The sequence below is a fragment of the Balaenoptera borealis genome, assembly GCF_965194805.1.
Source record: "Balaenoptera borealis genome assembly, chromosome: 3".
NCBI classification, from domain to species: Eukaryota; Metazoa; Chordata; class Mammalia; order Artiodactyla; family Balaenopteridae; genus Balaenoptera; species Balaenoptera borealis.
The window spans coordinates 90994011-91020130 of NC_138866.1; the positions used below are offsets into that span (position 1 = coordinate 90994011).

Genomic DNA, 26120 nt, shown 5'->3' on the forward strand with positions numbered 1-26120 from the left:
CAAATAAAAATGATGAAGAAACTAACGCAAGGCACAAGAGCACTCTATGAGACAGCTGTGTAAATTATTTATATTTCCTTATTTGTGCCAGAATTAGAAACCAAAATGTCAGTACAAAAACAAAATCCAAAAAAATACAAGTAAAACATTTAATCATGTATTAGCAGAAGAGCTATTCCTCATGTATTTAATCCACCTTGAGGGAATCCTTCTAAGACTCTGGATCCAGCGACTAGAAAATTAGTCAAATTCAGGAATCTAGCTATTTTTCTTGACTGGGTCATTCCCTATTAGACTGAATTAACAACTGAGCAGAAAAAGTCTTGTTATATTCGGGAGAAGCATGTGTTATGGACACAATCAAGCATGAGACAAAAGATGGATCTCTAAGATATGGGACCCGTGCAAACTAGAGAAAACGTTTCCCATCTTCAGCTGGCTATCTCCCCTGTGCTCAGTTCTGATGTCTCCTAGAGGATGATGATGCAGGTGTTTATAGGGCACCTCCACAAGGACCAACCAGCTGGATCAAGCTAAGGGCTCTACTCACCTTCACAGCTGGCACCGCTCTGATCAAGTGAGAATCCTCGCTGGCATTCACAGGTGAAGCTTCCGGGAGTATTCTGGCAAATGCCCTTAGACCCACACAGGTTGATGTCAGAGGTGCATTCATTGTTATCTGTAAGAAGCAGTGGGGGAAAGGAGAGGGTGAAACTTCCCCGGAGCTGTCTTTGTGTTGTTTGAAAGAAAGAAAGAAGGGTGATTTGCTCAGAAAAGGCCAATAACTTTTCACATACACGCATGCACACACACACACAGACACACATACATGTACTCACATATTTTTTTGAGTTTTATCTTCTTATTCCAACAGCAGAAGTGCTCGAAAACAATCCCTTAGAGGAATAGCTGCACTCCATATAGGATTTTTCCCCTCCCACTTACCAATGCAGGCAGTATGGTGTTGGGTAAATCCAGGAGGACATTTACATGTGAAGCTGCCAATGGTGTTAACACACAGGAACTGGCAGTTGTGCTGCTTAGTTGCACACTCATCAAGATCTGTAAGAAAATGCAAGATGGGCATTGGAATTGAGCTGAAGCCCAGGTACCTAGAAGCTGCCCTAGGGAGCAGCTCTTGAGTTTTCTTTTCTACATCTCAAATGACCTGGTCAGAAGAGAGCCACAGCAAATGGCTAGGAGGAATCCAGGAGATAAGGGTTTGAAAGATAAAGTATGGTTTCAATTCAGACCAAAAATGCATTTCTTTGGGGATCCAAGAAAAACCCATTCCCTTTAGTTATAGGAATGCAGAAATTTCTCAGCAAAGAAATGTCCAATAAATTATAAAATTTAAATGAATTACAAAATGAAATAAAAGATTAAGGATTCTCAAAAATTTCCAAAGCACTGAAAAGATCTATTCAAGTTAAAATATAAAAAGAAATGTTGGGCTTCCATGGTGCACAGTGGTTAAGAATCTGCCTGCCAATGCAGGGGACATGGGTTCGAGCCCTGGTCCGGGAAGATCCCACATGCAACGGAACAACTAAGCCTGTGCACCACAACTACTGAAGCCCATCAGCCACAACTACTGAGCCCACAAGCCACAACTACTGAAGCCCATGCGCCTAGAGCCCGTGCTCCACAACAAGAGAAGCCACCACAATGAGAAGCCTGCGCACCGCAACAAAGAGTAGCCCCCGCTCACCGCAACTAGAGAAAGCCCGCGTGCAGCAATGAAGACCCAACACAGCCAAAAATAAATAAATAAATAAATAAATTAAAAAAGAAATGTTGAGGGTGGAAATGAATTTCTCGGCTTGGTTCTTTCCTGTTTGCTGTTTTTAATCTTCTCAAATGAGCTGGTAAACCAGGTCAAACCAAACAAAACTAACTTTTTTTTTAGATTCTCCTTTGGATAAAACAAAATTGAGTAATCAGGAAGGAAACAAAGGAAAGAAAAAAAAATCATTCTGATAAGCTAATAGCATTTTTTAAAAGACTGCCTACAGTATTTATCCAACATTATTTTCCACTTCTCAATAAAATCCTCCGCTTTGACCAGGCCTCTTTCCTCACTGCCAGAGCTTGTGGCTCTTTCTGAACTCCATAGCTATCTTAAACCTTCAAGAGATACAAAGTGTGTTCCAGCTTTTAGTTGAATTTTAATCACAAAAAAAAGAAACTGCAGAGAATTTAGGAATCTATCAGCCTACCTTCCTTCCTGCCTGGTGCTCTGCCTGCCTCCCTCCCTCCCTTGTGATCTTCTTTTATCACTGTATACAGAGCTGTGCTTGGAGCTGCAAATCAGTGCCAGTTCCTGGCTAGGCTAATATCTGGAGTGGACCTGAACTAAAGAACTGCCCATATTTCTCCCAGTGCTAACATCTCTTAAAAAGGAGCCAATCCTGTGCTCTTTCCATTGCTGGGGAGTTGCTGTTTCTGCTTTTCTGGTTTCTGCATGATTGGCAGCTGTATGTCTCCTGCCAGCAGGTGGCCTCCCTTCTCTATGACCCCAGGGGACTTGCTAGAGCACCGTCACACGGTTACTGAAGCTTACCTGCAAACAGGTGAGGGGGACAATTCAGTGATTTTTAAAAAAATTTTATTTCATATTGGGGTATAGTTGATTAACAATGTTGTGTTACTTTCAGGTGTACAGCAGAGTGATTCAGTTATACATATACATGTATCCTTTTTCAAATTCTTTTCCCACTTAAGTTATTGCGGAATATTGAACAGAGTTCCCTGTGCTATAGAGTAAGTCCTTGTTGGTTGTCTATTTTAAATACAGTAGTGTATATATATCAATCCCAAACTCCTAATCTGTCCCTCCCACCCACCTTTCCCCTTTGGTAACCATAAGTTTGTTTTCTAAGTTTGTCTGTTTCTGTTTTGTAAATAAGTTCATTTGTATGACTTTTTTTTAGATTCCACATATAAGCAATATCATATTGCTTATATTGATAAGCAATTGATCATATTGAAATATTTGTCTTTTTCTGTCTGACTTACTTCACTTAGTATGATAATCTCCAGGTCTATCCATGTTGCAGCAAATGGCATTATTTCATTCTTGTTAATGGCTAAGTAATATTTCATTGTATATATGTACCACATCTTCTTTATCCATTCCTCTATTGATGGACATTTAGTTGTTTCCATCTCTTGGCTATTGTAAACAGCGTTGCAATGAACATTGGGGTGCATGTATCCTTTTGAACCATGGTTTTCTCCAGATAAAACCATGGTTCAAAAGGAACCATGGTTCATATGGTAGCTCTATTTTTAGTTTTTTAAGGAACCTCCATACTGTTCTCCATAATGGCTGTACCAATTTACATTCTCACCAACAGTGTAGGAGGGTTACTTTTCTCCACACCCTCTCCAGCATTTACTATTTGTAGACTTTTTGATGATGGCCATTCTGACTGGTGTGAGATGATATCTCACTGTAGTTTTGATTTGCATTTCTCTAATAATTAGTGATGTTGAGCATCTTTTCATGTGCCTCTTGGCCATCTGTGTGGCCAAGGGGCACATTTCTCCATTTCTCTTTGGAGAAATGTCTATTTAGATCTTTTGTCCATATTTTGATTGGGTAGTTTGTTTGTTTGTTTGTTTGATATAGAGCTGCATGAGGTGTTTGTAGATTTTGGAGATTAATCCCCTGTTGGTTGCATCATTTGCAAATATTTTCTCCCATTCTGTGTGTTGTCTTTTCATTTTGTTTATGGTTTTTCCTTTGCTGTGCAAGAGCTTTTGAGTTTAATTAGGTCCCATTTGTTTATTTTTATTTTTATTTCCATTACTCTAGGAGACGGATTGAAAAAGATGTTGTTTCAATTTATGTCAAAGTGTTCTGCCTATGGTTTCCTTTAAGAGTTTTAAGGTATCAAGTCTTACGTTTAGGTGTTTAATCCATTTTGAGTTTATTTTTGTGTATGGTGTTCAAGACTGTTCTAATTTCATTCTTTTACATGTAGCTGTCCAGTTTTCCAGGTACCATTTATTGAAGAGACTGTCTTTTCTCCATTGTATAGCCTTGCCTCCTTTATCATAGATTAATTGACCATCGGTGCATGGGTTTATTTCTGGGCTTTCTATCCTCTTCCATTGATCTATAGTTCTGTTTTTGTGCCAGTACCATACTGTTTTGATGACTGTAGCATTGTAGTGTAGTTTGAAGTGAGACTATACTTGATTCCTCCTGATTCCTCCAGCTCAGTTTTTCTTTCCCAAGATTGCTTTGTCTATTTGGGATCTTTTGTGTATCAATACAAATGTTAAAATATTTTGTTGTAGTTGTGTGAAAAATGCCATTGGTAATTTGATAGGGATTGCATTGAATCTGTAGATTGCTTTGGGTAGTACAGTCATTTTGACAATATTGATTCTTCCAATCCAAGAACATGGTAGATCTTTCCATCTGTGTGTGTCATCTTCGATTTCTTTCATCAGTGTCTTTTAGTTTTCAGAGTACGGTTCTTTTGCCTCTTTAGGTAGGTTTATTCCTGGGTGTATTATTCTTTTTGATGTGATGATAAATGGGATTGTTTCTTTTATTTCTCTTTCTGATCTTTTGTTGTTGATGTATAGAAATGCAACAGATTTCTGTGTATTAATTTTGTATCCTGCAACATTAACAAATTCACTGATGTGCTCTAGTAGTTTTCTGGTAGCATCTTTAGGATTTTCTATGTATAGCATCATGTCATCTGCAAACAGTGACAGTTTTACTTTTTTTCTAATTTGGATTCCTTTTATTTCTTTTTTTCCTCTGATTGTTATGGCTAGGACTTCCACAACTATGTTGAATAGAAGTGGCGAGAGTGGACATTCTTGTTTTGTTCCTAATCTTAGAGGAAATGCTTTCAGCTTTTCACCATTGAATATGATGTTAGCTGTAGGTTTGTCATATATGGGCTTTATTATGTTGAGGTATGTTCCCTCTATGCCCAATTCCTGGAGAGTTCTTTTTTTTTTTAATCATAAATGGGTTTTGAATTTTGTCAAAAGATTTTTATGCAAATCTATTGAGATGATTATATGGTTTTTATTCTTCAATTTGTTGATGTAGTCTATCACACTGATTGATTTGCAGATATAGAAAAATCCTTGCATCCCTGGGATAAATCCCACTTAATCATGGTGTATGATCCTTTTAATGTATTGTTGGATTTGGTTTGCTAGTATTTTGTTAAGGATGTTTACATCTAAGTTCATCAGTGATATTGGCCTGTAATTTTCTTTTTTGGAGGTATCTTTGGTTTTGGTGTCAGGGTGATGGTGGCCTCATAGAATGAGTTTGGGTGTGTTCCTCTGCAATTTTTTTGTAACAGTTTCAGAAGGATAGGTGTTAACTCTTCTCTAAATGTTTGATAGAATTTGCCTGTGAAGCCATTTGGTCCTGAACTTTTGTTTGTTGGGATTTTTTAAATCAGTTTCAATTTCAGTACTTTTGATTGGTCTGTTCATATTTTCTGTTTCTTCCTGGTTCTGTTTTTGGAGATTGTACCTTTCTAAGAATTTGTCTGTTTCTTCTAGGTTGTCCATTTTATTGGCATACGGTTGCTTGTAGCAGTCTCTTATGATCCTTTGTATTTCTGTGGTGTCAGTTGTAACTTCTCCTTGTTCATTTCTAGTTTTATTGATTTGAGCCCTCTCCCTTTTTTTTCTTAATGAGTCTGGCTAAAGGTTTATCAATTTTATCTTTTCAAAGAACCAGCTTTTAGTTTCATTGATCTTTTCTATTGTTTTCTTCATCTCTATTTCATTAATTTCTGCTCTGATCTTTTTGATTTCTTTCCTTCTACTAACTTTGGGTTTTGTTTGTTCTTTCTCTAGTTGCGTTAGGTGTAAGGTTAGGTTGTTTACTTGAGATTTTTCTTGTTTCCTGTGGTAAGATTGTATTGCTATAAACTTCCCTCTTAGAAATGCTTTTGCTGCGTCCTGTAGGTGTTGGATTGTCGTATTTTCATTTTCATTCGTCTCTAGATATTTTTTGATTTCCACTTTTATTTCTTCAATGATCCATTGGTTGTTCAGTAGCATATTGTTAAATATTTATTTGGGTGTGCCGCGTCTTAGTTGTGGCACATGGGATCTTTGTTGCTACTTGTGGGATCTTTTAGTTGTGGCATGCAGGATCTTTAGTTGCACCATGTGGGATCTAGTTCCCTGACCAGGGATTGAACCTGGGCCCCCTGCATTGGGAGTGCAGAGTCTTAGCCACTGGACTACCAGGAAAGTCCCTAGTAGCATATTGTTTAGCCTCCACATTCTTTTAGTTGATTTCTAATCTCATAGTGTTGTGGTTGGAAAAGATGCTTTACATGATTTCAATTTTCTTAAATTTACTAAGGCTCACTTTGTGGCCCACCATGTGATCTATCCTGGAAAATGTTCCGTGTGCACTTGAGAAGAATGTGTATTCTGTTGCTTTCAGATGAAATGCTCTGTAGCTATCAATTAAGTCCATCTGGTCTAATGTGTCATTTAAGACCTATGTTTCCTTATTGATTTCCTGTCTGGATTATCTCTCCATTGATGAAAATGGGGTGTTAAAGTCCCCCACTAGTATTGTGTTACTGTCAATTTCTCCTTTTATGGCTGTAAGTATTTGCCTTATATACTGAGGTGCTCCTATGTTGGGTGCATATATATTTACAATTGTTATATCTTCTTTGATTGATCCCTTGATCATTATGTAGTGTCCTCCTTTGTCTTTGTCTCTTGTAACAGTCTTTATTTTAAAGTGTATCTTGTCTGATATGAGTACTACTACCAGCTTTCTTTTGATTTCCATTTGCATGGAATACCTTTTCCAACCCCTCACTTTCAGTCTGTATGTGTCCCTAGATATGAAATAGGTGTCTTGTGGACAGCATATATACAGGTCTTGTTTTTCTATCCATTCAGCCAGTTTACGTCTTTCAGTTGGAGAATTTAATCCATTTACACTTAAGGTAATTATCGATATGTATGTTCTTATTGCTGTTTTAAAAATTGTTTTGGCTTTGTTTTTGAGGCTCTTTTCTCTTCCCTTCCTCTTTTGTTCTCTTGGATTTCTCTTTCTTTTTTGTGTGTGTATCTATTGCAGATTTTCAGTTTGTGGTTACCATGAGGTTTTGATATAGCAATCTATATATAAACAAGATTGTTTTAAGTTGCTGGTCTTTTAATTTCAAATGCATTTCCAATATCCTGCATTTGTACTCTCCTCGTCTCACCATTGCTTGTTTTGATATCCTATTTGGGTGTAGGTGATTTCCTACCTTCACTGTATGTTTGCCTTTACCAGTGAGCTTTTCCATTCATAATTTTCTTGTTTCTAGTTGTGGCCTTTTCTTTTCAGCCTAGAGAAGTTCCGTCTGCATTTTTTGCAAAGCTGGTTTGGTGGTGCTGAATTCTCTTAACTTTTGCTTGTCTGTAAAGCTTCTGATTTCTCTGAATCTGAATGACAGCCTTGCTGGGTAGAGTATTCTTAGTTGTAGGTTTTTCCCTTTCATCACTTTAAATATATTGTGCCCTTCTGGCCTGCAGAGTTTATGCTGAGAAATTAGCTGAGAGTTTCCTTGTATTTTGTTTCTTTTCTCTTCTTGCTTTTAATATTTTTCTTTGTGTTTAATTTTTGTCAGTTTGATTACTATATGTGTCTTGGTGTGTTCCTCCTTGGGTTTATCCTGCCTGGGACTCTCTGTGCTTCCTGGACTTGGGTGACTGTTTCCTCTCCCATGTTAGGGAAGTTTTCAGCTATTTATCTCCTCAAATATTTTCTCAGGTCCTTTCTCTCTCTTTTCTCCTTCTGGAACACCTATAATGTGAATGTTGGTGCATTTAATGTTGTCCCAGAGGTCTCTTAGACTGTCTTCATTTCTTTTCATTCTTTTCTCTTTATTGTGTTCCATGGCAGTGATTTCCACCATTCTGTCTTCCAGCTCACTTATCTGTTCTTCTGCCTCAATTATTCTGCTACTGATCCCTTCTAGTGTATTTTTTATTTCAGTTATTGTATTATTCATCTCTGTCTGTTTGTTCTTTAGTTCTTCCAGGTCTTTGTTAAACATTTCTTGTATCTTCACAGTATGTGCCTCCACTCTTTTTCCAAGATCTTAGATCATCTTTACTATCATTACTCTGAATTCTTTTTCAGGTAGATTGCCTATCTCCACTTCATATAGTTGTTCTTCTGGGATTTTTATCTTGTTCCTTCATCTGGGACATATGCCTTTGCTGTCTCATTTTGTCTAACTTTCTGTGATTGATTGCGGTTTCCATTCTGCAGGCTGGAGGGTTGTAGTTCTTCTTGCTTCTGCTGTCTGCCCCCTGGTGGATGAGGCCTGTCTAAGAGGCTTGTGCAGGCTTCCTGATGGGAGGGACTGGTTCCTGCCCACTGGTGGGTGGAGGTGTGTCTTATCCCTCTGGTGGGCAGTGCTGTGTCAGGGGGTGTGTTTAGTGGGCAGTTGTTTACTCAGGAAGACCTTATGCAGCCTGTCTGTTGATGGGTGGGGCTGTGTTTCTGCCCTGTTGGTTGTTTGGCCTGAGGTGTCCCAGCACTGGAGCCTACAGGCTGTTGGGTGGGGCCAGGTCTTGGTGAGATAAAGGCAGTGTCCAGGAGGGCTCATGCCAATCAGTACTCTCCAGAACCACCACCTCCAGTGTTTGTCCCCACTGTGAACCACAGTCACCCCTACCTCTGCAGGAGACCCCTCCAGTTACCAGCAGGTAGGTCTGGCCCAGGTTCTTATGAGATCACTGCTTTTTTCCCTGGGTCCTGGTGCGCATGAGACCTTGTGTGCACCTCCAAGAGCAGATTTTCTGTTTTCCCCAGTCCTGTAGAATTCCCGCAGTCAAACCCCACTGGCCTTCAAAGCCAGTTTCTCTGGGGGATCCTCTTAGCGTTGCCAGACCCCCAGGCTGGGGAGCCAGTGTCAGGCTCAGATCACTCCTGTGGGAGAACTTGTGGTATAATTATTTTCCAGTTTGTGGGTCACCTACCCAGTGCGTGTGGGATTTGATTTCATTGCGATTGCGCCCCTCCTACCGTCTCATTCTGGCTTCTTCTTTGTCTTTGGATGTAGGATACAGTAAGTCCCCTACATATGAACCTTCAAGTTGCGAACTTTGAAAGATGCAAATGTGCATTCACCTGTCCAATCAATCATGTAAGTTAGTTCATGTGTCTGGTGTACACTGTCTTGTGTGCATCCTCTACAAGTGGTTGTGCTTTTGTGTACTGTACAGTACTGTATAGAATACAGTACTGTACAGTATCTTTATTTCAAGCCCAGGATGTCTGGAAGCAAGTGTAAAAAAAGCACTGGTGTAGCTGGTACTACTGTACTTTTCAAGGTTCTGTACTGTAGGATTAAAAGTGTTTATTTTTTGTGTTTTTTTTAATGTATTATTTGTGTGCAAAGTATTATAAAACTATTACAGTACAGTACTATATAGCTGATTGTGTTAGTTGTGTACCTAGGCTAACTTTGTTGGACTTATGAACAAATTAGACTTACAAACGCACTCTCGGAATGGAAATCATTCGTATGTAGGGGACTTACTGTATATTTTTCGGTAGGTTCCAGTGGGGTTTTTTTGTGAATAGTTGTTCAGCAGGCAGTTGTGATTTTGGTGTTTTCATAAGAAGAGGTGAGGTCACATCCTTCTAACCCACCATCTTGTCTCTGCCTCCAACCTTACAATACTATCTTTAACTACACCATTAATAACAGCAACACTTGCTGTTTTCACATCCAAGAAGGGGAATCCAAGAATCCCCTTCTTTCCTCTTACTTGGTTCCTACCCATCTCTCATGGGGTGAGTGCTGGTCCTTCATTTCCCCTGGGGTCATCCTTCTAGCCTCGTTCCTCTGTTTCAATAGTACATGTATCTGCACCATTCATTTTGATATTTAGTCATATATGCCAAGTATGTAGAAGAATTTAGACCTTATGGGAAAAATAGGAGAGTCTTATATTGTAAGTAGATCTGTAAAAAATTTTTTGTATTCCTAAAATCAGAGTATTACAGATGTTTTTCATATTAATACATTGTAAAAGAACATAACTACTACTATACATTTAATTTATTTTCATTTTCTATCTCTTAATTGCTAGAAATTTTTAGGATTTTTCTGCCCCCACAAGTTAGAAAGATGCTGTAAATTTGTTTTGATTCATACAGATAGTATACACACTGAGAGACATTTTCCCCCTGAAGTTGGTTTTACATTTACACAAATAAGTTTGTGGCTGTGAGCTGTAGCCTCACGCTGCCCAGAACTCACTGTGAGCCACAGATGTAGAATAAGTTCTATGTTTTAAGACAGAATTTTTGAGTAGCTCTCTCAACTTCCTCTCCCCATACTGCAGGATTATATAGGACTTGTGCTGCACAGGAAAATTTCAAGCATTGTCCATATGTTATCCTGTATTACCTGCATCTTAACTCTCCCCCTTTCAGCAGACAGAGGAAAAGGGTTGATGGCTCTACTTCTCTTTGCTCTCCTCTTCCACTCCATCCTACCATTTAACTTCCTTTACTTCCCTTTTTCTCCTTCCAGGCTTCATGGCAGAACACACTAACTCTTATTCTGCCATCTGGTCTACCTTTCCTTCTTCAAATTATCCTTGAGTCTGACTCACTTGTGCTATTCACTCAATATGTGAAGTTCTTATTACAAGAACAAATTTATACCAATATAATTTTGCAAAGGATAACTTCTGGTTGATCAGGAATTTCTGCAGAGAGTTTTGCTGTTTCTTAATTCTTTGTAATATCTGTGTCTCAAATAAGCTGCTGGGGGTCAGGAATGGCCCTATTTTGCAGAACAAAAACCTAGACAAAGTGTTTACTTGATTAGGCACAGTGTTCTCTAGGATCATGGCACTGATTAACCTGAGGTAGGCAGGACCATGCTGGGCTATATAGTTATTGAATAGACTGATTACATGCTTTCTGTTTTCTATTTATTGCATTAATGTGATCAGGTGTCTGATCCACTTGAGCCTTGGAGAGCTGGCCCTGCTGTCTGAGATGCTCATGGACGTCCCCCATGGATGCCCATGGGGCAGGCAGTGAGGATAGCTGCTGCCACTGGTCCTCTGCAATCTCCCTGGCCTCAGCCTCCCTCCAACTAGAAAAGGAGGTGGGTCACAGGGAGGCACTTACCCCAGGGAAGCACTTCTTGCCTGCAGAGAGGGTCTTTCAGCTTTGGATCCCTCGAAGGCACAAGGAATGCGACCATGTGCCCACGAGACACATGAGTGGGTGAAGGCAAATTCTACTTTACCTTTGCAGCTCCTTCCATCCTCCTGCAGAATGTAGCCTTTCGGGCATGAACACTGGTAACTCCCTTCTGTGTTCTTGCAGATAAAATTGCAGGGTTTGGGGGCCTGGTTGCACTCATTCAGATCTATGATCAAAGAGATACAGTGTGACCGCCCATCATCTAAAAAGATGCCTAAATGCTCAATACCCACAGCATCTAACAAAGAATCCTAGTTTTGAAGAAGGAAAAAGTAAATTCTGTGTAGTCTTTGATCACTGTCTTACATTTCCTTAAGAAAGTACACAGGCTTTTTAGATTTTTAGTTTGAGGGTTTTTTTTTTTTTTTTCACCATAATGTACAATTTCCACCTGGGAATAAACCTGAGCATCAGAAATAGAGCACTTACCTATGCAGGCAGTTCCGGTTATATCTGGAGTATAGCCAGTTTTACAAATGCAGTGATACGATCCTCTGTCATTGACGCATTCCCCATTCCGGCAAACGTCATGAATAACCTTGCACTCATCAATATCTATAATGTAATGAGTAGAAAGTAAAATGAGAAGGACATTATAAAGTGGACAACATTCATACATAGGGGTCACTTCACTGTAAATACTATAACTGTGTGACTATATTATGGACCTAAGGAATTAAACCAAAGGGATGACAGCGTAAGTTTCATATGTAATGGTAACTATATTGAAAGGGAAATGAATAACTTTATTAGACTATAGGGGAAAACTTAATAATTGCTCTTCTAAATTTATATTGTTTTTCTCCATTGGGTCCAGGAGAACAACCATCTCATCTAGACATATTTAGCTCCTTGCTCCATCTCATGCCATCAAGCTTGCCTCCTCCAGACATCTCGTAAATGAATCACAGCAGAAGATCCTTTTGATAAGAAAATCCCATTTTCTTCTAATAGTGTATGTCCAAAATAAGGAAAGTTTTCTTTCTATTCTTTTTGTTGTGTTTAAAGTTAATCCTGAAAAATAACAAATTGCATACTACTGGGGAAATGGGACCAAACTTCCCTCCTTTGGTTGAGGGAGGCATCAGTGGATGGCTGGGCTGAGTTTTTGCAGCCTGCTAGGGAAGAGAGACCCTTACTCACAGCTCCACCACAGGGAGAAAGACTTGGTCAATATGTACTCTTGGGCATTAAAGATACTGTCCCCCATATCTTGACCCATCTATTTCCTTACTGCTTGGCGGGATGCCAATACCAAGTGAGTTCTTAGCCTTTGATTGCCAAGTAAACATTTTCTATCAACAGCTCTTACTTTTCCTGATTTTTTCAAGTTTACTCTGAAATGCAATTAAGCATACCCGTGTTGGTCTCAAGAAATGAGTCTTTCCACCATCTCATTTTCATATCCTCCAAAGAAAGAATCATAAACTGCTTTTGGTCATTCCATCTTATCTATTCCATCTTTTACCACATCCAGTTCTGTTATTCCACCGTTAGCCACATCTTTCTAACATGAACACAAATCCTCTTTAATCTCTTTCTTCTCCTCTCACTTCTGATTTCCTCCCAAGGAGCTCAAAAAGTCTTTCTCCTTTCTCTTTCATGAGACTAAAAACAATTGCAGTTACTGTTGATAAACACAGGCCTGAAATATCTTTTCAGAGTTGCCTCAGACACCTCAACAGCTTCCTCATCCCTCGCAAGTTCAAGCAGCTTGCACTTTTCCAGAGGCAACTGTCTTAATTGCCAATACAATCGCCCCTCCATATCCAGGGCATTGGTTCCAGGACCCCCTCACTGATACCAAAATCCCTCAAGTCCCTTGTATAAAATGGCATAGTATAGTTGGCACTGCAGGTTCAATCAACCTCGAATCGATATCATCAATCCAGGGTTGGTTGGATCTACGGATGTGGAACCTACAGACATGGAAGGCTGACTGTGTATCAGCGTTGTTTATACTTCTTTCACGCAGTATATTTCAGCCAATTTTATGAGATAAAATACACATTGGCGGACTAGTTTAGGAATTTAGTGATCACTTATTCCAAAGTTTATCTAAAAAATTATATTCTGAGTGAGTAACCAGTAACTGACTGACTTACAACAAACTTTGGCTTGAAAAGTTGAGGACTCGTAATGCAGAGGCAGGGACTCAAGCACACACAATTTAATCAGACCAAGGATGCTTTGGCAACATGAAGTTGAATATCTAAAATACCATAATGAAGACTTTTTGTCAACCTATACTATGCAACTCAGCCTAGGCCCATATTATAGATTCTGTATTCTCATCTGTTCTTCATGAAACAAATTCCCTGAAAGTATTTTTGGACCATAAATGAAGTACCTGCTCTGTTGGTCAAAAATCAGAACAAAATAAAGTACCTGCTCCATTGGTCATAAACCCTCGGCCATGGGGGCAGAGTTTTTTGAAAGCCACAGTGCCCTGGAAAGGGCAGATCTCACAGTGGGGACCCCAGCCTCTCCCTCCGTCGCAGCAGCATTCAGACTTGGTGACTGGGTTCCTGTTGCTTGAGCCGATCTGACACATGTTTTGGAGCACCTCTGTGAAGCAGTACCCTTCCCGGTTGTCTGGAAGGGACATGATATTGCAAAGAGAAAATTTGGGGGAATGTTAGGAGCATAACAAGGTATTCAGAATTTGGTCAGATATAAAACCCAAGAAGGATGTAACACTTTACCCTGGGTGAGAAGGAGCAAGAAGGGAAAGCTGGAAACGGCAGTAAGAGAGAAAGGATGACATCTGGGGAAAACAAGAAAGACAAGAAATTCAGTAAGTGGGCAGAAAGGCATTGGCCTCAACAAGGTTATCACTCTATCTGCTCCCAGAAATACGGGGGAATAGTCATGCTATAGAGGGGGGCAGAGAAACACTTGGAAACGGATCCTGAGCATCAAGGGCTTAAAGAGGCAGCTGAGAAAGAAATTCCAAGCAAGTGATTCAATGATGATACAATTAGCAAAGGAAGAATTTAGCGGCAGGGTGGTGCTAAACCCAATGGACAATCACGGTCATTGAGTCATCTCCAAAATATGAACATTTCTAACCCTTGCTCAAATTTCAACAGTTTCTATCACTTCAAATAAGAGATCTGGTTTCAAGTGTCCCAGTGGGGGGTTACAAAAGCATCCTGTCATCTGTACTCACCAAGGCACTCATCCTGGGTGGGGCTGGCTGTGAAGCCATCATTGCACTCGCAGGTATAGCTCCCCCTGGTGTTGAGGCAGCGCCCGTTCTCACAGATCCCAGGCTTGGTCTGACATTCATTCTCATCTGTGTGGTTTAATTGAAGGACCAAAAACAAGAGGAGTCATCTGTCTGCTTTGTACAAAGATGGATTCTTCTTCTTTTAAAAATTTAGTCTGTGAATACGTAACCTATTTACATTGTTCCAAACTCAAAAGGTACAAAAGAATATTCAGCAAATGTGCCCCTCCCTCCCCTTTCCCCAAATTCCCCTCCTGGGAAGCAACCACTGCTACTGCCAGTTTCTAAAGTATCCTTCTAGAGATGAATTATGCCCATACAAACAAATACAACCATTCATGCATGTACCTCCACCCTTTTAAAAACATAATTGATAGCATTTTTATATACTTAAACAGATAATAGCATTTTAGGTACATTTACATTTTTCACTTAATAAAATTTAAAACTTTCCATATCTGTACATGTAGAGGATTCTCAAAGGATTGTTTTAAATGAAGGAAAAAAAACCTTAAGATCAATCTGTTAAAGAAATATTACAATACTTCACTAGAATAATGTCTGTGATGGTCAGTTTTGACCTGAGGGAGTTTATCTATACTAATCTTCTGATTCAGTGTAGAGTATGCTTATTATAATACTTCAATAATATTAAGGAATCCTAATTCAGTCTCCCAGGTTTTAAAAAAAGCCTTAAAATAGCTGGAGAGTCTTATGATTGTTTAGAAAGATCGTAAAGTAATTTGCCTAGGTGCTTCCAACTGAGAATAGTTTCAAGCCCCTGAGGCAGAGATCTCCTTACGAGAGGCAGAGGCTTGGAAGGTGACATCCAGAACAGCGTTAAAACAGCTCAAAATTCCCAATGCCAAGGCCACCCTGATACCAATTACATCAGAATATCTGAGGTGGGACCTGAGTTCTCCGAGTGATTCCAGTGTGCACCTGAGGCTGAAAACCACTGATCCCAGAAGATCCAGTGTATGATCATAAATCCACATGCTTTTCCTGTGCTTTGAAAGTCTGCTCTTCAACTTCTGTTTAATTCTGTATCTTACAGAGTAAGAGGACAATGAGTTTCTTAAGCTTCTTGACCAACAACATACAATATACTTTCCTGATGTGATTGATTGAATATTAAAAAGGAAAAGGATACATGTGGGAATTTTCTAGTATTTTTTTCTTATATTTACTGACTAAAGCAGAGGTCAGGAAACTTTTTCTGTAAGTAACAGTAATGTTATAGTATTACTATATAATATACAGTCAACAGTTTAGGCTTTGCAGGCCATTTGATCTCTTGTTGCAACTGCTCCACTATGCTCTGCTATTGTGGCATGAAGACAGCCATGGAAAATAATGAATGGTTACAGCTGGGTTCCAATATGAGTCTATTTACAAAGACAGCTGGCGGACTGCCAGGCTGAATTTGGCCCTAGGGCTGTGGTTTGCCAATCCCTGGTCTACTATGGTTTTCAAGGCTGAAGCCACATTAGAATCACCTGGGGAGCTTTAAAAAAAATACCAGTGCCTGGGCCTCAATCTAGACAAGACCAGTTTCTCTGGATGTAGATCCCCGTGGTCTAGTAATGCTCCCTTTCCACAGGGACCAGGCATCTGGACTCAATGTCAGGGGGATGGTAGAAAGTTAAGTCAATAGAGAGGTATTCCAACGTGGTGGAAAGAACTGACCCCAAAACAACAAAGGAGTATAAAAACGGTAAAGGAAGGGACTAGAGGAAATAACCTGGTCTTCTAATCCTGGCAGCAAAATGGGTCTAGAAAGCAGGCAGAGGCCAGCTCAGAGGAAGAGAAGGATGTTGCTGGGGGAATTCATAGATAATCGAGAGGCAAGGGGACCTCTACGGGAAGTCATGATATGAGGTAAGAGAGGCGAGAAGAACACAGTGTCCACAAGGACTCAGAGCCCACGTCTCTTCTGTCCTTTGTCACTTCCCACTCATTCAAAGCTCCTTTGGTGGGGATGCCCTTACTTACCTACGCAGCCTTCTCCATCGGGTCTTCGCTGATACCCGGGTCCACAGATGCAGATGTACGTGCCAATGAGGTTCTTGCATTCCATCTGTTTTTCAGCACAGTCGTGTTTTCCCTCTTCACACTCATCCTCATCTGGAAAGAATGTACAACCACAAATTCATAAAAGGAGCTGCCTTAATTTCCTGCCTTTTAAACACAAAATGGTATTCAGTAACCAATTTTCATTGACACTATTTCAGCATTAACCTACTTCCTTTTGCATTGTTGGGAGGTGGTCTCTTAAGATGGGAAGGAGTCTTCTAACCCCCTTTGAACTTAATGAAGACATTTCTCTCTGATAAATTCTTCAAAGGCAGGAAGTGTGATTTCCAATTCTTTTTGACGAATTGAACTAAAAAGGCCTTATAAAAGGCGTTCATAATATGATGATAATTATAACAACAGCATTATCATACTGATATAATAATAAACCAAAGCTTCCATTATACAATACTTATAACAATATAATAGATTATATCTTAATGTCAGAATAATATATTAGAATCATTGTGAAATATAATAATGAAAGTTTTGGTTTTTATACTTTGAGGAAAAGACAAGCATCCACAAATATCTTCTTCTCTACTGGTTCTTCCCTCCATTTCCTTTTTTTCTGGAAGTGTGGCTCTTCTTCATTCATTACTTTCTGTCCTATGGCATTTCCCTCTCTTTATCTTTCCCCGTTATATTATCTGAGCTGAAAAATTTGGACTTTAGCCTGCATGTGACATGGAGCTCTCACTTAGGGAATTCTCCTACCTTTAAGAAAAATTCTATTTAAGCCATTTGAGGAGAACAGATATCTGCTCGTTTAAGACTTTGGGAGGAGCAAATCAGAGCTCTTCAAGGATCCCCAGGATTTACCCATCTTTGTATAACAGAGCTTAGTCCAGTACTTTGGAAATTGCAGGTGTTCACAGTAAGCATTGTTTAAAGTAGATTCCATGTGTTACCCCATTCTTGGACTCTAATATTCCTTAGTGATGGGGATTATTTTTTAATATTCATATTCCTTCTTTTGTGTTCTCAGTTATCATACTGGGATATGATTATATCTGTCTCAACCTCTTCATATTGAGCTTCTTGCATGTGGGGAAATGTCTTTTTTTTCTTTATACCTTCACACCTTGCAGAATGGCTGGCATGTCACAGGCATGCAATGCACGGTGAACTATAAAGGATCTGTAGTGCAGCCCTCGACTCAGCTTTAAGCTACGATTTAGGAGAAAAGGTAGCAATGACAACCCCCATATTATCCACGGACTACAGCAGTGTTCCCCAATTCCCAGCCTTCCTCTACTGATTGGAAGCTTTGGAGGGACACCTCCCGTCATAGACAAAGTTAGGGCTCCCTGGCTTAGATGACCTTGAACATGAGTGTCTCACCTCTGCACATTCTTCTATCTTCTCTCAGAACATATCCAGTGGGACATTTGCATTCATAGGAGCCATAAGTGTTCACACATCGGAAAGCACAGAGCAGAGGATTCTGGGCACACTCGTTTATATCTGTGGCAGAATGTAATAAGAGAATAATGGATCATAGGCATCAACCAAAAAAAGGAATATACTTTTAGCAAAAGTGGTAATGCTTCATTGTCATAAACATGGATAGGCCAAGCAGTCTTTGATGTTCAAAGAATTGTAAAATTGAGTTGGTTATTTTATAATTGGTATAAGTAGGGTGATCATACATCTTGCTTCTTCCAGTACAAACTCAGTTTATGCCTATTGTGCTGGTATAACTATTAACTGTTATTCAGCTGGATGAGAAATTACAGGTCACCCTACATTTGGGAGCTTTTCTGAAATCCTGGCTTTGAAGTCTCAAGTTGACCAGTTGCCTCTCCCTAAAGTCACATGGAGTGGGGATCAGTTTTACCCCATTCAGCCAAAACAACTGCCAAGTCAACTGCTGTCAGAACAGAAGCAACCCATCCAATATCATTAACCACCTCCCCTTCCCCAAATAAGAGAGGCTCCTGTGAAGTAACAGTGATTCTTATGCCCAAGAAAATGGTGTTCTGAATAATTTCACACTGATGCCCAAGTTATAGCCTTAAATAGCTAGGAGTAATAATGATGAAAGATTAATAGATAGAAGTGATTTCTGTAGATTACATAGTTTGGAACCATCAGAATATGTTTTGGAAAAGCAGGGTTAAAACAGACCATCTTGATATCATGTTTCTCCCTAAGGCCAATGGTCCTGACTGAGAACATCAGTGAGACCCTAGATCATGATTTAAAAATTCACCAACAACTTTGACTATGAGTATTGATGGGTCATATTTCTAATGAAGAGCTCACTTTAATACCCACTTTACTGTCTCCTCCCCTTCATTCTTTTATTAAACCAGTGGTTCTCAACTTGAGAGTGCATCAGAATTACCTGGAGGGCTGCTAGGCCCCACTCTGAGAGTTTCTGATTCAGGAGGTCTGGGACGAGGCCTGAAAATCTGCATTTCTAGCAAGTTCCCAGGTGATGCTGATGTGGCTGATCCAGGGACCACCCTTTGAGAACCACTATTCTAGACACTCCCTCCCTTTCCTTACATCCCTCTTTCTTTCCTTATATCCTACCAGGCATACTGACAGTTGCTTAGAGAGTATGGACAGCCTCTTTTGCTGTGATTGCTCCCAGACGGTTAAAGGATATTGGTGATTATCTCAGTGTGTAGATGTTTCTATGAGTAGAAAAGAAATAGAAAAAGAAAGGGCACACGGGGGCTTCCCTGGTGGCGCAGTGGTTGAGAATCTGCCTGCTAATGCAGGGGACACGGGTTCGAGCCCTGGTCTGGGAAGATCCCACATGCCGCGGAGCAGCTGGGCCCGTGAGCCACAACTGCTGAGCCTGTGCGTCTGGAGCCTGTGCCCCGCGGTGGGAGGGGCTGCGATGGTGAAAGGCCCGCACACCGCGATGAAGAGCGGTCCCCGCACCGCGATGAAGAGTGGCCCCCACTTGCCGCAACTGGAGAAAGCCCTCGCATGAACCGAAAACCCAGCACAGCCAAAAAAATAAAAAATAAATAAATAAAAATAAAAGTAGCTATAAAAAAAAATTTAAAAAAAAAGGGCACACGGGATACAAAGAAAAAAGGTTGCGGGGGGGGGGAATGGAAAATAAGAAAGAGGGTAGTAGACAAGGCAGGTGTTGTATCTACATATTAGTAGTAGAGGACTTCCCTGGTGGCGCAGTGGTTAAGAATCCGCCTGCCAATGCAGGGGACATGGGTTCGAGCCCTGGTCCGGGAAGATCCCACATGCCGTGGAGCAGCTAAGCCCATGCGCCACAACTACTGAGCCTGAGCTCTACAGCCCGTGAGCCACAACTACTGAGCCTGCGAGCCACAACTACTGAGCCCACGTGCCACAACTACTGAGCCCACGTGCCACAACTACTGAAGCCCGCACACTTAGAGCCCATGCTCGGCAACAAAGAGAAGCCACCGCAACCGCAATGAGAAGCCTGTGCGCCGCAACAAAGAGTAGCCCCCCGCTCGCCGCAACTAGGGAAAGTCTGTGTGCAGCAACGAAGACCCAACACAGCCAAAAATAAATAAATAAATAAATAAATTTAATAAAATAAAATAAAAGTATTAGTAGTAGAGACACCAACAAGAACTCTGCATGAGATGCGGCATAACTTGTTCCATGAACCACTTACATCTTTTTCAGATATTCTCTGCAGAGAGGAGGCCACATAGAGAAGAAATGATAGCATGGCCCACCAAGCCCAGATTTTCCTTATTTTATATACCCTGAGTGGTATTTAATATTCAGAATTGTAATCAACCAACTACTGTCCCTATGATCAGAACATGTAACCAACTATTCTGTGTTTAAGAGGCTTACCTTCACAAGTCATCATTGGACCAGGCTCAAATCCCTCCTCACAGGTGCATTCAAAACCTCCAATCACGTTCTTGCAGGTTCCATTTCCGCAAGGATTGCCCACCGAACACTCATCAGTATCTGCAGGTGATCAGAAGTGTAGTCAAAACATGATGGATTGGGAGAAAAATGGACTTGGACTCAGAGAATACCTTTCTTTCTATCGGAATATTTTGATCTCTAACATCTTGTTTTATTCTCATTCTGTCCTTGAGAAAGGAGTGCACGTATCTTATTACCACAGATTTATAGCTGTGAAATTTGACTTGCTAAGTGGCAGTGGCAGTAACAGTAATGGTACCTGGGCTTCTTAGCCCTTACAGTGCTCTTCACCATGAGTGTCCCCAGCCTCCTACATTATGAAGTACATCTACTGGGAATAGATACTCAAAGGGTTAAAACAAGGCTTCTCTCACAAGTCAAAAGTTTTTGCTTACTTAAAGCTAGAAATACATCTCCAGTTTGGCCTTACATTACATCATTCTCCAAGAAGTCTTAAACATGATGCATTTTTGCCAGATATAAAATAGAAGACTAAACATACGCAAAATAAGAGACCAGAGGTTAAGCAAAATTAATACACAAGATAAAGTCAAGATTCAAGTAGATTTTCTTGATTTTGTTGAAACCAGATGGTTTACATTAGGCAGAAGAAAGGCTAGAAAGAAATGTGTTTAGGGTATGATCTCTCTAAACAACTGTGGAGAGAGAACAAATCTTACCAAGGAAGTCTAGAAAATATGTATGTCTCCTAACCCATCCACCTAGAATACTGACTGTTCTTATTCTGACACAGCTCTTGGGGGAGAGTACCTTCCTTTGGGAAAGGAACATTTCAGAGAAATAACATTGCTATCTCAGCTGTCTAGAGCACAGAAGAGCGATGGGTTATTATCAAGGACTATGTCTCATGTTAGGTTCTGAAATCAGCAAGTGAGGGCAAGAGGGTATGGCAGAGAGACCCTGGGTGAGGAGGCTTATTTCTCATATACATCGTAGCACTGACTGAAGATACTGAATAGAAAACATTGACAACTTTGCTTTGGTTCTGCTATGAAATTGCATTTTGCTCTCAAGAATATTACATCTCTTTCAAGTTAATAAAAATCACAATATCATTGGTTTTTACAGCTGTAAGGTAATTAGAAATATTGTAATCCATCTGCACCATATTACATTCTGAGGCTTAGAAAGGTGGTTAAAACCTCATGCCCTTATACCCTGAGAAAACCATAATTCAAAAAGAGTCATGTACCAAAATGTTCATTGCAGCTCTATTTACAATAGCCAGGACATGGAAGCAACCTAAGTGTCCATCATGGGATGAATGGATAAAGAAAATGTGGCACATATATACAATGGAATATTACTCAGCCATAAAAAGAAACGAAATTGAGTTATTTGTAGTGAGGTGGATGGAGTTAGAGTCTGTCATACAGTGAAGTAAGTCAGAAAGAGAAAAACAAATACAGTATGCTAACACATATATACGGAATCAAAGAGGAAAAAAAAAAAAAAAAAGTCATGAAGAACCTAGTGGTAAGATGGGAATAAAGACATAGACCTACTAGAGAATGGACTTGAGGATACGGGGAGGGGGAAGGGTAAGCTGTGACAAAGTGAGAGAGTGGCATGGACATATATATACACTACAAGATGTAAAATAGATAGCTAGTGGGAAGCAGCCGCATAGCACAGGGAGATCAGCTCGGTGCTTTGTGACCACCTAGAGGGGTGGGAGAGGGAGGGTGGGAGGGAGGGAGATGCAAGAGGGAAGAGATATGGGAACATATGTATATGTATAACTGATTCACTTTGTTATAAAGCAGAAACTAACACACCATTGTAAAGCAATTATACTCCAATAAAGGTGTTAAAAAACAAACAAACAAACAAAAACCTCATGCCCTGATTCCCTATATGGAAAGAACATCTTCTAACGGACACAGACAAACCCTCAGCATTTATGCCATTATTAATTTAGGTTACACTGAATGGCTTTGGATTTCTTAGATAAAAGAGGTCAGAGATCAGCCGTAGGAACCATTCTTTGAAATTTTCATAAGGGGGTTAAAACAAGAGGAATGTACACTGGGTACACAGCCTTTCATAGTACTAACTGTAACAAAATTTGGGTAAATTTTGTGTTTTACATACTAAGAGAATAAGATGATGACCATTAACAATTTTTTACCTTTAAATTTCACAAAGGCTTTCATTATATACGCTGTCCTTTCTACTATCTCTTCAAATGTATTCAGTGCCCTCCTCATCAGACTGTAAGGTCCATGCAAGGAAGGACCATGTTGGCTTGGTTCACTACGGTAGCCATAGAACCTAGCACAGTGCCTGGTACATGGTGGGGACTCAGCTGGTGTTGCTAGATGAATGATATGTGAACAAGTATATAAAACTTATTTCTGTCCCATCTTGGTACTTATTCTTCCTAGCGTGAATGCTGGATAGCTTAATTTCTGATTTGTAAAATCCCAATAACAGAAACCGCTTTATTACTCACCCACACATTCATTCCCTTCCAGAATGTAGCCAAAGGGACACTCGCAGCGATAGGAGCCATCGGTATTGATGCACTGCCCGTGTTTACAGACATCAGGTTCTTTGCACTCATCCATATCTTAAGCAAAGGAGGAAAACATAGTGAATAACGATGTATTTTTGGAAACACAAAGGTAAATTATCATTTCAGTGCCTAATCGATGAAATATCTAGTATTGCAATATTAACATGCAATACAATAATACAATTGGTATCTAAGTGAAAAGACCAAAAAAAAAAAAAAAGAGCTTAATTTTCCAAGATAAATGTGGAGAAATAACAGCTAGAGAAAGGACAAGGAAGAGGCTGGTTGAAAATATTAAGAAATGCTGAGAATCCAGCACAAGCCACTCACCAACCGCTGAATCATCGGGTCCCACAATGATTCCACTTCCATAGGGGCAGATCTGGCGGAAGGCCTCTGTGATGGAGATGAACTCTTGTTAATAGGTGGGCCAAAGGCAATTAACTATAGGCTCCTCCCCAGGTATTGTGTGGAAGCTGCGCGTATTGGAACACAATGAACAAGCCAAGCCCAGAAACCAGAGAAAGATAACAAGGCTCCCAGAGCTGGTGTACCTACTACTTGGGCAGCTTTGAGTCATAATGTAGTTCAGAAGAAAATAACTACCTAGCTCCTGAGATAAGATAATTTTAGTGAACATTTTAGTTGGACTTACAATTAAATTGCCTTATGTTTTGAAGGTCTACAATCTTACAGCCTGTACCTTGAATGGCCAAAGAGAAATGCAGATAGTGGACATACCATCGGGTTCAGTGGGGCACAGCTCACAGGGATCTCCCCAGCCTTCTCCCTTCAAGGCACAGCAGCATTCTTGTTTGGAGTGATTTCTGGATTTGGGTGATGAACACTTTCCTCCTTCAAACTTCGCGTAACAGTAGCTCATTCGCAAATCTGCAGCACAAATTCAAGAGACCCCTCAGCTGCTTTCCTACTAAGTCATTATTGTATAATACTGAGTAAGAAACAATCCACCCTGTTAAATGTGATCTCTTCTCATTACTAAAGTCACACTCTTTAAGTGATTATAATAGTAATTGAGCTGAGATCTTTAGAGTGGTAAGTAACTTTTGTAGTGAGAGCTGATGAACAAATCTATGTGGCTCTTACCTTATTATTTCTCATTTTATCCAATGTTCCAAAATAACATGATGTGAATAATAAAAACCAACACTGCCACATTTCAATGCTGACGTCATCAGTGACTTCAGGGTGGAGACATTCAGAGATGGTTTAACATTTAGCAAGCACAAGTTAAGGTAGACCTCCCAGTTCTAGTACTCACTGTGATATCACACTATGCTGTTTATTCTGTGTCCCCTAAGCCCTGGAGCCAAAATAAAACCCCAGATTCCAGGCATAGAGCAAATAAAGATGTGGCAATTTTGTGGACTGGCAAAAATACAACTCAATGGTATTTCACTGAAGCAGCTACTCACGCAGCTTCTGTCTACAAAATATATGTGAGGTTTTCTGCAGATTTTACACACGTGTGTGTACACACTTGCACACACACAGAAGCTTATTTAGCTCCACAGAGAGAGGGAAGGTAAAGAGGAGGACAGGGAGATGGGTGGATGTGAAGGAGAATAATTGTTCTTCCAAAGAATATATTTCTTTAACATCAGTTATTTCTTGGTAACTCCAACATGGAACATGGGGCTGGGATCTAGTTCCTACAACAGTCTCCAAAATTGCTTGACACTTTTGGTAACTGACTTTTCCATTTCTTATAGAGCAAATTGGGTGACTCTAAAAAGTGAGCTCATCCAAGAGCCTGGAGTATGTTTTCCCTCAAATTTGACCTCCAAAGCTTTGCAAACTCCTCTGAGTTACACAGAGGCTAAAATCTGCAGGTTTTAAGGAAATGCTTTCATATCCATTTTGCACAATCCCCCTTTCTTTATGTATGACCAGGTCTGCTCTCTCCTGTCACTGTTTTCAATTCCAGGTAGCATATTATTATAGCCATTTATGATTTCAGTTAAGACAATTTCACCATCTTTTATTTCACAGAAAATGAGACAAGGCAAGAATAACTGAGTTGCCAAAGATCATAGCAGAAAACTTTTTATGAATTAAAGGAAAAATATCAATCAATCAATCAGTCAACCACATTTACCAGGCTCCAATAAGTCAAATTCTGTTGACCTCTCCAATGAACTTGTTGAACTCTTCATGGCTACCAACTCTTTTAGATAAACTATCTCTCTAGTTTCTACTCCATTTTCATATCCATTACGGCTGGGACCTGAAAGGCACCTTTCAGCAAACTATTCTTCTGAAGGTGAAGAGCAATAAAAGCCTATCCTTGTCCCGCAGTATCTCTGCTATTTAAATGGTTGCTTTGCTGAGAAGTGTCAAGATTTAACAAATTGTAGTTTCTTGAAGGACACCTTTTGATGTGCTTTGTTCTTCAAGTTCATCGTCATATACAGTGTTTTGTGTTTATTGGTCCAGTTTTTATTATTTATGCCTACAACTGTCTTAAGATATAATTTAATGACTACTCACAAAAATGTCTCAACAGTTATATCAAAACTCAATTCTCTCCTTTGTCTTTCAGCTTGTAATGTTTCTTTTAAACCTAGATACATGCATGTGCTAGTATTGGTCTGTTAATTTTCTCACTCTCTTCTCCTTTCATTACTGACCCTATTCCATACCCCAGCCCAGCTCCCCAACACTGCTCTATCACCTCACCCCAGGAAAAAAAAATCTAGGTACGAAGTTTAGAGTGAGCCTAAGTGACAAATTCCCTTCACTGAACTTTGTAAGTGGGAGTGGCTCATTTACATCTGTGGCCTTTAGGTGCCAGGGTCTGTTCACCTGAGTCCTATATCACATTTGTTCCTTCAAAAACATTATCTGTGGTTCTGTGGAATTTTCTCATTTTATGGTCAACAGAAGCCTGACTCCTAATTTGTCATCTTACAATAAAAACCCAGCTCTTAATGCCCTGGCTCTAGCAAAATCTGTGCTCTTTGGGAGATTTACATTTGCTTGTGATGATCCTCTAGAATTGGTTTTGTTTTTTAATTAAAGGTGCCTTGCATCAGGAAAGAGAGTTTTGCATGCCCACATCCTTTAACGAGGGCTTGCTAGGATGCCTGTGTACCGGTCTATCT

The 26120-nt window shown here is 40.0% G+C and overlaps 1 protein-coding gene across 2 annotated transcripts in view; it reads right to left on the reverse strand.

The window, feature by feature from the left end:
• The window catches only part of FBN1 (fibrillin 1), a 252784-nt gene that overhangs the window by 17211 nt on the left and 209453 nt on the right, over nucleotides 1-26120 (reverse strand). For both annotated transcript variants that reach the window (XM_082387352.1, XM_082387351.1), the window contains exons 51-62: nucleotides 23737-23886; nucleotides 23326-23391; nucleotides 22933-23049; nucleotides 20376-20495; nucleotides 17907-18029; nucleotides 16482-16613; nucleotides 14427-14552; nucleotides 13643-13849; nucleotides 11684-11809; nucleotides 11298-11420; nucleotides 946-1062; nucleotides 551-679 (exon numbers count right to left, since the gene is read on the reverse strand). In XM_082387352.1, coding sequence (XP_082243478.1) covers nucleotides 551-679; nucleotides 946-1062; nucleotides 11298-11420; nucleotides 11684-11809; nucleotides 13643-13849; nucleotides 14427-14552; nucleotides 16482-16613; nucleotides 17907-18029; nucleotides 20376-20495; nucleotides 22933-23049; nucleotides 23326-23391; nucleotides 23737-23886 — 1536 coding nt within the window. The remainder of the gene's footprint in view (nucleotides 1-550; nucleotides 680-945; nucleotides 1063-11297; nucleotides 11421-11683; nucleotides 11810-13642; nucleotides 13850-14426; nucleotides 14553-16481; nucleotides 16614-17906; nucleotides 18030-20375; nucleotides 20496-22932; nucleotides 23050-23325; nucleotides 23392-23736; nucleotides 23887-26120) is intronic.